We start from the raw sequence: 16313 nt of genomic DNA, 5'->3' as shown, positions 1-16313 counted from the left end.
GCTTGTCATAGACATTCAATGATAAAATGATACAATCGGTCTGAAAATAACGATCACCTTGTTAAAATGCCCCAGGTTCAAATTCCAACAGACACTCAACAAAAAATCGCACAACGCAACAAGACACATCGAAAATAAACATAACATTGTTATCAATTGGTGAACAATCTTAGTACACATAGAAAAACTATACCACTAGTAGTAGTCTACAACGGTACCAGGTACACGATAGTTCCCAAATAAACATTTCAAAACACTCTGAAACAATCACGCTACACCAACCACCAACACAAACAAATACGTCCGGTTTCTATAGCAGCACCATAGCCAGGCGACAATTATTAAATAACGCCGCTCCGCCCCATCCGAATCATTTGTTATTTTATAGAATCATCTTCAATCAGAGATCAGACAGAGGCTTTTTATCGGCCAATATTTATTAAGATCTTTTATTTATCTTAAAAATCACGTGTTTTCGAGTTCGTTTTAATCTTTCGTTCTTAAGAAATAAGGTGCATAAGTGTACCAAACTTCTATTCAAAGCTAGGCAACAATTATTCAATATCCCCACCCCGCCCCTCCCGAACCGTTTGTATCGGCCAATCCTTTTTACAGTGCTACTCTGATTAATCTCATACCTCTTTTGTATTTTAGTTTGATTTAATCTTCCATCTTCAGAAATAAGATGCATAGCGTAGCGAACATTCAACTTTATTGTTCTCTTCTAAACAATATAAACTGCGAGGCAAATCAAGATTGTTAAATAGCTTCCAAATGCAGGACACATTTTTTTGCTTGAACTCATTGGATGGAAATTCTTTACTACTCTAGCAAGAAAAAATACTTATACCTAATAGAGGAAAATTGGTACCACGTATAGTATGTGTTTGTGCCAGACCTTCTTTTGTAGTTTATGCAACGGCAGCGAGTACTTCACGAATATGACAACGAATAATACGCTACGGCGTACGGGTTTTAAATATATCTACTGGATATCATCGAATCCTGTGGTAAAATAATTCGATAATTTTAAATAGCAAACCTGGAAATAAAGGTTGCCCATTTTTGCGTATTGCATTTTTTTTTTCAAATGGAGTGCTGTTATGAGATTATCATTAATTATTCCAAGGCCCTTGCATAATTTTAAAATCCACTGAAATTAAGTTTCGGCTATGATTTTTCCTTAAAAAGAAGACCCCGGAAATAGCCGATTTTCAGCCCAACAAAAACAAGTAGTTCCAAAAACTTAAAGTAGCGCTGCATTTATTTGTCGAAAGATCGTTTATAAAATTGCTGTGTCTTATTCATTCTGATTAATTTGCGTACAATGGCAGCAACATTTTGTTTAATGCATATGTATTTCAACAACCAGGCCGAATGAAATCATCGTATATATTACTACGCCCACAAGTCTACATGTCTTTTGACTGATCTGGGAATATACTTGTTTTGAAGAATTTATGTGTTAATCCTGTATTAAACAGGTGTTTTTTACTGAATGATTTTATCATAAGACTTTATTCAGAGAGGTGCACTTAACTGCATGCACTATGCTTCTGTGAAATACTTATTGACACTTGTATCAACCACTTGTCTGCCATGATGAACAGCAAAGCAAGAAACCGTGGGGGTCGGTTAAATCAAGGAGGACGATCTGACAAACGACAGATGAATTATACACAGGACAGGTAGCGATAATCGAAATTAGCATAAAAAAATACAGCATATTTTGTAGTGATTATATTGATATTGTAGGTATTTCGGTCTTATGCTAAATAACATGTCAAATGTGGCTAAAAAAAGGGCAGAAAAGTAAACATGGGTGGAAAAGTTCGTCCCTGTGGGGCTCAAACCCACAAAACCTGGAACACTGACATTGGGGCTCTAACCAATTGAGCCGACATGGCGTCTGGTTCTTAACCGACACGCGCTACACTCCACCCCAACGTTTCCTCCCAAGTTTACTTGACTGGTTCCAGGTTTGGGTTCAAATGAGTGAGTCTGTTTGAGATGATTTTGTTGGAAAATAGCTCATTGAGCTAATGTTTCTTGTGATCATATACCCAACTGTAAATAAAGAATTTCAGTGCTCTTAACTAGCCTGTTGTTTTTTTAAGGGCGGTCTGCCCGTGCCCCTTTTCTTACTGCCCTGCCCCCTTTTTGGGTAGTGCCTTTTTCACAAATGCTCTATTAGCACCATCTAACTTGTAAGTGCCCGTTTTACTATTGAAATCATCACAAAAGAGCAGCGGCTCTTTATCCGTTGTCATAATACAGACTAATTACAATATATGATAATATACTTATGAAAATAGTGTTCTCACTTGGTGTCACCATGCTGCCTCATTCATGATTGACTGCTTAAAATATGCTGTGCTGCCCTTTCATCTTCCCATGTGCCTTGTTGGTGTCATATGACAGCATATTATGTAATGAGCAGAGGACCTGTGTATTCATAATCGATCATCTTCTAATCCAATAATTAGGAAGAGCCAAATAGTAAAACATGGCACTGAATTTTGTATCTTGAATTCTGACCAAAGTAAAGAATAAAATTGGGGGGTGGGAGTGCTCCCAGTGTGGGACTTCAACCCATGACAGCTGGAACACTAGCATGACTGTCATAACTATGAGCCGACTGTCATGTTTAACAAGCATACTCTGACCAATGCAAAGAACAACCATGACATTCAGGAATACAATCTGCGCTACTATTTGTCCATTTAATCCCTAAGTGAATGTATACTAGCATTATACAGTAATACTGCAGTTGTTTGAAAACCGGCCGTCAGTCGAGAGCATGGCCTAGTCCGGACCATAATTCCTTTCTTTTCCATATAAAATCGCCAGTCCCAAATACACAAATCATACACAAAACCGTATGATTACCTTGAGGTCATAATTTCACATATTTTTTGGAAAGCATGTTCCAAATAAAGGAACAATTTGCAGGTGTTAACATTATTGCAAGTTGTAAAAATTACAATGACTAAACAGGAATTTGAAAATGTGAAAAAACATTATCACCATTTACGCATGATTGCTTATGCTTATTCTTATGTTGTTTGTTTAGAAAATGTGAAAACATAAACCTTACTATTTATTCATTTATTGGTTTTTCTTTTATATTTAATATTTAGTATAAGACAGAAAAAATTGAACATATGGGCGATTTCCACAACACAATACATAATTGGTGTCAAGGTTAACTGACGATTCTGATTTTGAAAAAAATAACATTGTAAGACATTTTATAACAGACTAAAATTGAAAATTGGCTTGTTCGAAAAATTAGATCACTCAAGGTTTTAGCTTGGGCCACCGGCATCCTCGAGCGATCACAGTTTACTGTAGGTCTTTCAAGTCCATCAATTCATACCTCCACTCTTTAAGTACAAGTGCACAGCACATTGGTGAGCCCAAATGTCACAGTGTTTGGAAAGAAGAGGGCAATTTCAGGGAGTTCTTCCAGTACACCTTGATAGACTGAGGTTCTACCAACCAAGCTAAATGGCTTGAGTTTTCAAATACTATTTCCTGTTGCAAATTACTTCTTATATGAAACAAACAAAATCTTCTTTATATCTGGGAGTATGAGTCCCAGCTTAAGATAAATTAAGATTGATAAAATGATTGAATATGATGTTAGTCTATAAATGAAAACTTCTGTGCTTATGATTTTTTTTTTCGAATCCAAGCTTTCAATTTGCAATAAATTTTGAAGATGACATATCCAACTGGTAAAGGAATAAATTTACCTCTTTACCGAAAGTTGATGTTTTTCATTTTTAATGCGTCTTCATTTTCAATGCCAGTCAATGTTTTTTTCATTACTGTCTTCATAGGTAAAGCTAACACTTTAATAACAAACTGTTATAATGAGTTTGTCATAATTGCTTCACATCAATTATCATTTAAACAATATAGAAACATAACATAACATTGAAAATTGTGTTTATTTAAAAAATTTAGGCAACATTGCATTCATGTTGACAGTAATTTGAAAGATATATAAATAAAGTGAAAACATTAAACAGTGTCTGCAGGATATTTATTTACTTTTCAGACCAATGCGAAGCAACAACCCCAGAGGTCCTGTTGGTGACAGGAACATCAGTGTAAGTTAATAATAAGTAGATATGATAATAGTATCTTGATTATAGTTCTATAAGTTTGAGAGCATGGAAAGCTTTCATACTATTAAGATCTGACTTTCATTTTCAGTTTGAGCAGTGTAGTCTTATGTGGAAGTGTATCTATTAAATGGGATACTATTATAGGAACAAGAAGTTTTGTATTTGTCCTCTTTTTTCAAAACTTGAAAGCAAGACTGTATCCAAACCATTAGAGGTGCAATGATTCGCTCGGATGCATCGAAAAACCGGTTTTAAACTCGCAGATTTGATACAGAACCCCCAAAATTTGATACGCATATTAAACATGCATGACAAAAAATGACCCGTTTTATCCGTATTCTAAACATGTCGACTTTTGTTTAGCTGCGTGCAATTGGTAAATAGTTAATCTGGCATCCAATCAATAATAGAGGTTCCTTCTTACTAGCCTAGCCTAGGTGGCGGATCCGTGGTCTAGTGGTAATACACTTGAGTATCAATCCAGGGGTTGCAGGTTTGATTCCCCGTCTCATTACTAAAAAAATACTAATTGTTTACCTGGAGGGACGTTAAATGGGGTCCCGTGTGATAGTTCCATACACTGGTGCACGTAAAAGAACCAGGGTAGCTCTAACCATGGTTACATTCTATCTGTGCACTATGCTCCAAAAAAAACCAAACATAGAATTTATCATCCAAAGTACAGCAGCCCGACTTATCTCTTGATGCAGCTTTTGAAAACGAAACACTCCATCGATGTTTTTCAAAATTTAAGTCCGTCAAATCGTAAAATTTGACATGTACAGAAAAACACCCCACATTTATAACAATAATTATCTGTGGACAAACACATGTCATGTTTTGTTATTCATTTATATATTATCAACTCCTTCTTTCTGTTAGAAGTAAGTGATATTTTTTGTCATAGTTTTTCATAATTGGAATGATTTAATAACCTTTAAATAAACTACTTAATATTTAATAGCATCAATAAGTAAAACATGAATCAAATCAAAAATAATCAAATTAATATGTTTAATATCGGAATCAAATTGAGCTTTAAGTGAATCGTTGCAGCTCTACAAACCATGTTGATAATCTTGGACCATCATAACCAACTACCTAGAATAAACAAATTAAAACATAGATAATATAAGTCTTGGCACTAAATACATGTACACTATTTATTTCTGAAAAAACTGCAGGCATAATAACAGTGATGCAAAATGATAAAAATGTATAAACAATTGACTCCTGATTATCTTATTCAGATTGATGGTGTATATAAGAACCAGAGATACACCCATGTTGTATTCTCCTTAGTGGTAAGTCATTCTGCATTTGGTTTCATGCAAAGCTGTTGGGATACATTTGTTCTTAAATTTTACACTGGAATAATTAAGGACATAATCATTTCTGCAAAAGACTGTGATATAAAAGAGGATATGATATAAAAGAGGAAAGAAAAAAACATTTCCAAATGAAATATTCATAATCATATATATGCCATGATTTTGTTGTAATAGTACCCTTTAAACTGTTAAATGATCTACCTTTTCACAGCTTAATCTGCTTGCAACTGTTTTATTTGCAGAAATACAGTTAAGCTATTTTCAGACCCTTGGTGTAATTTTCGGTCATTCATTGTTTAAGATATTCAACAAATTGCGAGAGACAATGCCCATGTGTACAGCAATACCCATAACTCTGGCTTTGATAATGGTTAAGTAATGACTCTTCTTTGACTGAATGAAAACAAAAAAAAACCTGGCATTCATTCTGCAGGGCTTTTGTTATTTCATCATGTATCTTCACAGCTATATTGTAACTTATTAAATGACTTATCCTTGATTGTTTCAGGGTTTTAATGTTCAGGTTCAAGTGAAAAATGGCAAAGTGTATGAAGGTGTCCTGAAAACCGTCTCACCAAAGGTAGGTGTAGTTTACATTTGTAATTGTCTGCCCCTAAATTTGGGGGAGTTGGGCATAGGCTAACTTAAGTTGACATTTAGCAGACTTTGTATCATGTATAGTTTTGCTGCAGCACAACCCAGTTTAATCAACCAAAGTCTTGAGTTTCCAAATGACAAATAGTCTCATTTTTCTACTAAGTTATCTCTCTTGATAATTAAAAAAGCAGACCAAATCTATTAAAAGTTTTTGTTTTGCTGTCACTCTGCTAGTCTAAAAGCGATCAGATTTTACTTTTGTAGAAAACTAGATGAAGATTTGCTCAATGAGTATATCTATATAGATGCACTGCTCATGTTGCTCAATACAGTGGCCTGAGAGACTTGACTTGGCTGCAAGTATCAATGAATGAAAAAATGCAACTTTGTGAATAGTGTGTCTTGTAACCAAGGCTTTATCCAATATTCATTTTACTTATATCCAACAAAATTAGTTTATTTCTTTCTTTCGTACCTCCCCATTGTCATCTGATACAGAAATATAACTAAGCGCCTAAACTGCAGAGGCAAAACAGTAGAAGGTTAACCCCATATCACATTGTACTATGATGTAAATGGGTATCAGTGCGGAATCACAGTGAAAATTGTTGACCACTGAAGTAAACTATATATTGTGTAAGAAATAAAAGGAGTGAGGTATTGTAAAAACAAATAGCAAATACATTTTGGGTGATTGAAAATGACTGGCCTAGTAAGAATTTCAGCCAGCTATTCCCAATGGGCTTGTTGTCTAAATAAATAAAGATGAAGACTGTCAAGAACGTAGTTATTGTTTAAAATGTGAGCAGCTAGGTAAAATAATCATAGATTGTAGTTCAATAAAAACTTTTTAAAAAGTCCTCTATTTGACCCCTTTCACCTTGTAGTAGAGCGAGAGTTAGAACCGTCCGACAGTCCTATGCCCATTGTATTTAAGTGTTGTGAAGTACGGTATTTGAATAGGGTGAGAGTAGTTTGGTGGTTTAGGTGTCTGCCTCTCACGCATGAGGTCTTGGGTTCGAGCTCCACTAGAGGTCCTTTCTCATAAGCTCTCATAATGGGACACTAGTACTGGGTTCTACCCAGGAAATTGACTTGAGAGTGTTCCTATGAGCTATCGTCTATCATCACAATCAAGCTTAAAGATATTGGTATAGACTTCAAACTTTGCTTACTGGGTTTTACTTGACAAGCCAGAGTAATGCCCCTTAGCAATTCTGGAAAAAAGACCTTTTAACTTGTGACCCTTGAACTTCTTTACTTTTGATATATTTGGAAGATTAACAACTTAGTGGTTGACGAAAACAATTTATAAAGTCAGTTTTAACTCGTTGTTTGAATGGGACTTATAGTTTGCCTGGGGTGGGCGTGTTGTCTCGTCAATAACTTTACAAACCAATCATCACTTTATCAGAATGTGTATGGGCAAGTATCTCACACAAGTTTGAGAACCAGCCATATTGCTCTAGTTTCTCAAGTGTTTTCACCTTTTAATTGTAGAATTTACCTTAAATCGGTCTTGTCTGATTGTCAAATCATCACCAAATTAGATAAGAATGTCTATGGGTATAATATCTAAGACAAGTTCTATAACCAGCTGTATTGCTTGAGTCACTTGAGAGTTAAAATCTGTCTTGTCTGATCAATAACTTTGGAAACCTTTGTACAAAAAGGTTTGATAATCAGCTATGTGACCTGCGCCACTCCAAAGTTATGACCCTTGAATTTGCAAAATCTGTATTAACAGTGTCTGCTCTCTAAACTTAAAACCACTCATCACCAAACTTGGTGTCCCAAGAAGAGTATGGGCTTATTTTGTGATAGTTGGCCATCTTGTTTTTAATAGTGGGACATCCATGAATGTCCTATGAAGTATGGACACTGTTTCATTTTATAGAGTCCTGGCTACAAGTTTGTAATATCTTGTGAGAAACTTTTATGTGTCTGTTATCCTTAGATCAATGACCTCTAAGCTTTTAATGAGATTGATGATCTTGACTAGTAACAGTCTGATGTCACTGACATATACTTATATGCAAATGATTTCGGTTACTGACCATTGTAATTACCATTTTTATGTTTAGTCATTCTGAGTAAGTTATCTATTTTTAAACCTCAATGGTTCTGAAGTCTTGTTTATTCCTTTATTCTTTGTTATATAAAATCCTTTAACTTCCTGGTTTAAATCATAGATTCCCAAATACCCAAATAGAAAGTGCACATTTGCCTTGATTACTTACAATCGATGGGAATTTTATTGACTAGATATACACTCATGAAACCTCTGTGTTTGTTGTGGAATTCAGTGTATTACGAAACACAAACCTCTCATAAGGCTGTTAAAGTGTGATTGGATATTATTAGATTAGAAACAGGATGTTGGGGAAAAACAGGCTACAGGGTATATATCAAATCCATATGGCTAGTGTCCAAATTTTAAGCCTGAAGTAAAACAATTTGATGTATTAAAGAGAACTTGTTGAAGCAATGGTTTATACTGTGGTCAGTAAATTTGTCATTCTCATAAAAAAAATCAAAAGAGGTATGCCAAGTCTTTTCACTGAAACTAATAAGGACAAATTGTTTCTTTTCGAAATCTTTTCGACCATTATCAATGGTACAAAATATGAACATTAATGCCTGAATTATGGTTCTTTGATTAAACAATGTGTTTTGTATATTTTAATTGTATTGGTGTTGGTTAAAAAAGTTAGTTATGTTTCTTTTCTTTTTTCTAAAATCCAGTTGTTATTTCCAGTTCTTATTTGAAAGTTGCCTGTTTGTGTCATTCCACTGAATGTGTTGTTCATGTAGGGTGACATAGTGTTAGAGGTGGCGCATGTTCTGGGTGAGGGAGAGGGATTAGCCACACCCAGCAAGGACCAGGTGATCCCAAAACTTATTGTAAAGCAACAGGACGTCATCATGGTTACTGCATCTAGTGTAGACCTCGACCACGCAGTGAAAGGTAGGGAGATTTAAGATACATTTAGCCTGCTACTTCTTAACTTAAGAAGAACATTTTGCTAAGCAGATGATATAGATGCCCATATGGTGTAATATATTTGATTAAAATGAGATAAAAAACTTTAATGTTTCTTAGAATTTAAGAGTGTATTTGATCTCTTTTTAAAAAGAAGAAAGTAATGTTAGCATGGAATTGTTGATGAATATTAGACAGCCAAACTTAGCAATATTGTTTCACTGGTGGCATGTAAATTCATATACAATGATGAACGGTGATGAAAGTTGGTGTTTAGGAAGCTTATGTGAAGAGTTAGCTCAAGATTATTTTTGAGGGGGTCGGGTTAAAGGTCACAGTTTCCGCCCAATAACATAAGTTAGAATTGATGGATAGTAATGACAAGTGGGGTGTAGGTAGCTTATAAATGTGAAGAGCAAGCTTGGGATTTCTGTTGTGGGGTTGGAGTCAAGGTCATTGTTGTAGTGATGAAAATCATTTGTATGTAGATTATGTTCAGAGCTAGCTTGGGAATGCTTTTGAGGGGGATGAGGTCAAGGTCACTGTTACTTAAATGTAACCGGGTATACGATGTATATAGCGAGACAGTATAAGTGCCGCTGTATACATCGTATACCCGGTTACACATGTAAATTACATAAAATTAAAAAAAAAAATGGTTTCCGTGACTAATGTTAGAATGAGGGATAGTGATGAAAGTTGGTGTGTAGGTAATTCTTGTAAAGAGCTAACTTTTGATTGCTTTTGAATAGTCAGGGTCAAGGTCAAAAATCACTGTTACTAATAAAAATAGAAAAATGGTTTCCACCTAATAACTTAAGTAAGAATTGATTGGTAGTAGTAAAAGTTGGTGTGTTGGTAGCTTTTGTGAAGAGCTAGCTTGGGATTGCTTTTGAAGGGGTTGGGGCTATGTCACTGTCACTGTTACTGAAAATGTTTTCCGCCCAACAACTTTAGTAAGAATTGATGGAAACTTAACACATATGATACTTGACTTTAGTAATTTTCGGTGTGTCATTTTTTATAAAAGTAAAGATTAAGGCTGGTACTTTTTCCTAACTCATACTAGAAATTAATTGGCTATAATTTCTGATTGCCCATATTAAAAACCTGACTGCATTTTTGCGCATCTAGTTTTTAGATTTATTATGAAAAGGAGTGGCTCAGTAATGAAAATAATGAAATCATATTTTTGTGTCATTTCTGAAAAACAAGTGCGATAAATGGTACAAATGAAACACTTGGTATTGCCTATGTATTCAAACCATTTTGTCATGTTAAAATCAATGAAAAGGTTATGTTTGTTTTTCAAAGAGGTTGTACCAATCAAATTGAACCATGGTCGATGTAGCCAGGACATGTGACTGTTTCAGATACGTTCACAGACACGGGCATCAGCAAATTTAATGGGGAGATGATGGAAAAGGATTTGCGTGAGCTGCAGCCTTGGGAATGTGAAGGGTCCGATGAGATATCGCTGGAGGGAGACGGGGACAGGTCGTCTGTGCGTACATACACAAACCAAATACATACAATGCATCTATATTATGTCACTATATATGTGCATGACATGATATAAAACTATCTGGATGTTAATTTGAACTAACTTCCTTCTTTGATACAAGACAAACCAGGATCTTGTGTGACAGCATAGAGAATTTTGTCTTTAAGTAAATCATGATGTCAGCTAATGATAAACATTAACTCAGTATTTCACTTTGTTGTCTATTTCAGAATGGCTGGGATGTCAATGATATGTTCCATACAAATGCTACACAGTTCAATGTTAAGACCTCGTATGATGAATCTATGGAGCAGTACACGTAAGCACTTTGTCTCTTGTCGTGACACAATAAGAATTAGAAATATGCACAAAAGTATTATAGTTCTAGTTGAATCTGTTCTGTTTACATTTTCTATAAAACTTTTAACAATTAAGATTGATTAGACAATCAAACCATCTCTCTATTTTCCAAAATGTTTGTTTAAAATGGCTATGTTATGTTGTTCATAATGTTGCCAGTACAAAGTTGGAGCGTGAGAATACAGAAGAGTATCGCCAGCGAGAGGAGCATGCAAGGAAAATAGCCGAGGATATCGAGCGCAACCCAAATTACCGTAAACGCCAAGAGCTCGAAAACATTAATGGAGATGACGAGGAGTCTCGTTTCAGTTCGGTTGTTCGCCCAGGAGAGGGGGAGGCCCCCACCTCTCATCCGGGCACTGGCGGGTCGGGGAAGTATGTTAAACCAAAAAACTTGCATTACCCTTGCCTAATGGTCACAGGTTCTCGAACTCTATTGTTTTGAAGGGATCAAAATGTTATTTAAGTGTTTTTTCCTAATACTGTATTCACAAAGCTTTTCTTTTGATTACAAGTAGATTAACTAATACCTCATAAAGTGAATACTCTCTAAATGTGTGAGCACTTATCAAAGTAAAATTGATGATAATAAGAAGCTTAGTCTTAAACTTATCATTATTAACCAGGTTTTCACCGAGTGAAACCTGGTTATTAGAATGGCGAATGTCGTTGTTCGGGCGGGCGGCCGGGCGGCTTCAAACTCACCTATGAAACTGAATAACATTAGTAAGGGTTGACATATCTTGACCAAACTTGGTCTATAGAAAGAGTTTATGGGTACCTTTCATGGGATTGCGTTTGGGGTCCCTAGGGTCAAGGTCAAGGTCGCTGTTACTTAAATTAGAAAAACAGTTGAAACTGAATAACTTTAGTTAGGGATGACATATCTTGACTAATCTTGGTCTATATGAAGAGTTTATGGAGACCTTTCATGGGATTGCGTTTGGGGTCCCTAGGGTCAAGGTCAATGTCTCTGTTACTAAAAATAGAAAAACGTTTGAAGCTGAATAACTTTAGTTAGGATTGACATATCTTGACCAAACTTGGTCAATAGGAAGAGTTTATGGATGCCTTTCATGGGATTGCGTTTGGGGTCCCTAGGGTCAAGGTCACTGTTACTAAACATAGAAAAACAGTTGAAACTGAATAACTTTAGTTAGGGATGACATATCTTGACTAAACTTGGTCTATAGGAAGAGTTTATGGAGACCTTTCATGGGATTGCGTTTGGGGTCCCTAGGTTCAAGGTCAAGGTGACTGTTACTAAAAATAGAAAAATGGTTGAAACTGAATAACTTTAGTAAGGGTTGGCATATTTGACCAAACTTGGTCTATAGAAAGAGTTTATGGGTACCTTTCATGGGATTGCGATTGGGGTCCCTAGGTTCAAGGTCAAGGTCACTGCTACTAAAAATAGAAAAACGGTTGAAACTAAATAACTTTAGTTCGGGATGACATATCTTGACTAAACTTGGTGTACAGGAAGAGTTTATAGATACCTTTCATGGGATTGCGTTTGGGGTCCCTAGGGTCAAGGTCAAGGTGACTGTTACTAAAAATAGAAAAACGTTTGAAACTGAATAACTTTAGTTAGGGTTGACATATCTTGACCAAACTTGGTCTGTAGGAAAAGCTTATGGATACCTTTCATGGGATTGCATTTGGGGTCCCTAGGGTCAAGGTCACTGTTACTAAAAATAGAAAAATGGTTCAAACTGAATATCTTTAGTTAGGGTTGACATTTCTTGACCAAATTTGGTCTAAAGGAAGAGTTTATGGATACTTTCATGGGATTGCGTTTTGGGGTCCCTAGATTCAAGGTCAAGTCACTGTTACTAAAAATAGAAAAAAAAACAGTTGAAACTGAATAATTTTAGTCAGGGTCTACATATCGTCCAAACCAATTATAAAGGAAGAGTTTATGGATACCTTTCATTGGATTGGGTTTGGGGTCTCTAGATTCAAGGTCAAGGTCACTGTTACTAAAAATAGAAAAATGGTTGAAACTGAATAACTTAAGTTAGGGTTGACATATCCTGACACAACTTAGTTTAAAGGAAGAGTTTATGGATACCTTTAAATGGATTGCATTTGGGGTCCCTAGGTTCAAGGTCACTGTTACTAAAAATAGAAAAACAGACACAGGCTGAAGTTCTTCTGTCAATCATTAAAAACCTGGTTTTGTCGCATTGCGGCATTTCTTGTTTAATATTAAAAGCTATTTTTGCCAATATATTTCGTACCAGAATATGTATATATTGTATAAATAAATCCTATATTGCAGGTATGTGCCTCCATACAAGCGTCAGGTATCAGGAGGCAGGCCAAATTCATCAAGGGGTGGATACAACTCGCAGGCCCCAGGTCGCCCCTCCCAGCAGACTCCACAGCTCTCTACAGAATCTGTTAATGGTACCAGTGGTGAGTGCTCTTAGTCAAGACTTCTGTCTATTAATCAGTTGTATTTACATCCTGAATCACTATATTTTTATGTATTTATATAACTAATGTGATAACTTTTGATGTGATGTCATAAATTTATAGGGTTGTAAATTGTATGCACGGCTACCATATCACAACATTTTATGTCTAAAAAGCTGTGTTTCCAAAGTAGAATAAGGTGACAAATAAATTATTACATGTTTGCAATTTTACTAAAATTGCAAAGGTTTGTTTTAATCAATATCAGGAAACTTGATCAAGCTCATTTAATTTCCTCTAGTATGGTTTAAGCTGGAGAGTTATAGATGGGTGCTGCATCCCTGTCCTTTATTGTTAGCACCCTTCTGTCCTCATGCCGATCGGCATCTGCACCCTTCTGCATTCATAGAGCGAGATGCTTAACTTAATCAAACTTTTATTATTATTATTATTTATTTTTAATTAAAACTTCTATAAATGTGATTAGAAATGCATGCACACCTTTCATCTTTGGCCTGCTGTAACTACAATTTAATAAACACAATTCCAAATGTTTTCTGTCAAATTCATAATGTTCCAAATTCTATTTAGCCAGATAAAATGTTACTTTATTGCTGTGGTACCCTGTCCCTTGGAAAACCTGGATAAAACCGTACCTCTAGTCTGTTGTTATTATGCTGATATACAACTGTAGAATGGGTACTACAATGGGTAACTGGGAAGTGTGATATCATAATGAACATGAGCAGTAATTAGGTGTATGTCTTGTTACAGAAGTGCCTGGTCGTCCGCCAGTACCTGCTTCCACAGCGGGTCCCACAGTGAAAACTAGTCAGGTGCCTAATGAGCACAGCCAATCAGCAGACAAGCAAGAACACCCCTCTCCCTCCCAAGCCAAGACCGGTGGCAGATTTAGTAAGTATACCAAAGATTGAACGTAAACTCATGTAGTGCAGGGAATACTTTGAATGTACACTCATGTAGTGTTGGGAATACCTTGAATGTACACTCATGTAGTGCTGGGAATACTTTGCCCTGCCTTGAATGTACACTCATCTAGTGCTGGGAATACCTTGCCCTGCCTTGAATGTACACTCATGTAGTGTTGGGAATACCTTGCCCTGCCTTGAATGTACACTCATGTAGTGCTGGGAATACCTTGCCCTGCCTTGAATGTACACTCATCTAGTGCTGGGAATACCTTGCCCTGCCTTGAATGTACACTCATGTAATGTTGGGAATACCTTGAATGTACACTCATCTAGTGCTGGGAATACCTTGCCCTGCCTTGAATGTACACTCATGTAGTGTTGGGAATACCTTGCCCTGCCTTGAATGTAGACTCATCTAGTGCTGGGAATACCTTGCCCTGCCTTGAATGTACACTCATGTAGTGTTGGGAATACCTTGAATGTACACTCATGTAGTTCTGGGAATACCTTGCCCTGCCTTGAATGTACACTCATCTAGTGCTGGGAATACCTTGCCCTGCCTTGAATGTACACTCATGTAGTGTTGGGAATACCTTGAATGTACACTCATCTAGTGCTGGGAATACCTTGTGTAACCGGGTATACGATGCATATAGCGGCACTTATACTGTCTGGCTATAGAGCTAGCTTTCATAGCGACGCGGTAGAGTGTCCGCCTGCAGAACGAGAGGTCGTGGGTTCGAACCCCGACAGGAGCACATAGCAATTTGTGCAGTCTGTTACATTTGGCGCCCAACAAGGGACCCGTGTTATACGATATGCCTCAAGGTCATTGCGAATTGACCTTTGACTCCGAAATTCGAGGACGAATTTCAAAATGGAGGGGGAATGTGTAACCGGGTATACGATGCATATAGCGGCACTTATACTGTCTGGCTATAGAGCTAGCTTTCATAGCGACGCGGTAGAGTGTCCGCCTGCAGAACGAGAGGTCGTGGGTTCGAACCCCGACAGGAGCACATAGCAATTTGTGCAGTCTGTTACACTTGCCCTGCCTTGAATGTACACTCATGTAGTGTTGGGAATACCTTGAATGTACACTCATCTAGTGCTGGGAATACCTTGCCCTGCCTTGAATGTACACTCATGTAGTGTTGGGAATACCTTGCCCTGCCTTGAATGTACACTCATCTAGTGCTGGGAATACCTTGAATGTACACTCATGTAGTGTTGGGAATACCTTGCCCTGCCTTGAATGTACACTCATGTAGTGTTGGGAATACCTTGAATGTACACTCATGTAGTGTTGGGAATACCTTGCCCTGCCTTGAATGTACACTCACGTAGAGCTGGGGATACCTTGCCCTGCCTTGAATGTACACTCATGTTGTGCTGGGAATACCTTGCCCTGCCTTGAATGTTCACTCATCTAGTGCTGGGAATACCTTGCCCTGCCTTGAATGTACACTCATGTAGTGTTGGGAATACCTTGAATGTACACTCATGTAGTGCTGGGAATACCTTCTTGCCCTGCCTTGAATGTACACTCATGTAGTGTTGGGAATACCTTGCCCTGCCTTGAATGTACACTCATGTAGTGTTGGGAATACCTTGCCCTGCCTTGAATGTACTCTCATCTAGTGCTGGGAATACCTTGAATGTACACTCATGTAGTGTTGGGAATACCTTGCCCTGCCTTGAATGTACTCTCATGTAGTGCAGTGAATACCTTGAATGTACACTCATGTAGTGTTGGGAATACCTGGAATGTACACTCATGTAGTGTTGGGAATACCTTGCCCTGCCTTGAATGTACACTCATCTAGTGCTGGGAATACCTTGAATGTACACTCATGTAGTGTTGGGAATACCTTGCCCTGCCTTGAATGTACACTCATGTAGTGCAGGGAATACCTTGCCCTGCCTTAAATGTACACTCATGTAGTACTGGGAATACCTTGAATGTACACTTTAGTAATGCAGGGAATACCTAACACCCATGAGATCAAATATTTGTTGTAAACACGCAAGTGGAAATATGTTTGAAGG

At 37.0% G+C, this 16313-nt stretch overlaps 1 protein-coding gene across 7 annotated transcripts in view; it reads left to right on the top strand.

Annotated features, from left to right (window-relative positions):
- Positions 1-1384: 1384 nt before the first annotated feature.
- The window catches only part of LOC128231531 (ataxin-2-like protein), a 34478-nt gene continuing 19549 nt past the window's right edge, over positions 1385-16313 (top strand). For 3 of the 7 annotated variants that reach the window (XM_052944509.1, XM_052944511.1, XM_052944510.1), the window contains exons 1-10: positions 1386-1688; positions 4067-4118; positions 5387-5440; positions 5976-6047; positions 8879-9032; positions 10421-10551; positions 10782-10870; positions 11071-11286; positions 13196-13332; positions 14107-14247. In XM_052944509.1, coding sequence (XP_052800469.1) covers positions 1600-1688; positions 4067-4118; positions 5387-5440; positions 5976-6047; positions 8879-9032; positions 10421-10551; positions 10782-10870; positions 11071-11286; positions 13196-13332; positions 14107-14247 — 1135 coding nt within the window. In that variant the 5' untranslated portion in view covers positions 1386-1599. Of the gene's footprint in view, positions 1689-4066; positions 4119-5386; positions 5441-5975; positions 6048-8264; positions 8607-8878; positions 9033-10420; positions 10552-10781; positions 10871-11070; positions 11287-13195; positions 13333-14106; positions 14248-16313 lie in introns of those variants that run through there. The other 4 variants (XM_052944508.1, XM_052944512.1, XM_052944513.1 and 1 more) reach the window with 4 other exon arrangements.

This window comes from Mya arenaria, chromosome 4 (assembly GCF_026914265.1).
Source record: "Mya arenaria isolate MELC-2E11 chromosome 4, ASM2691426v1".
NCBI lineage: Eukaryota > Metazoa > Mollusca > Bivalvia > Myida > Myidae > Mya > Mya arenaria.
Note: the sequence above shows the minus strand (reverse complement) of the source record. Positions and strands in the feature narration are given on the sequence as shown.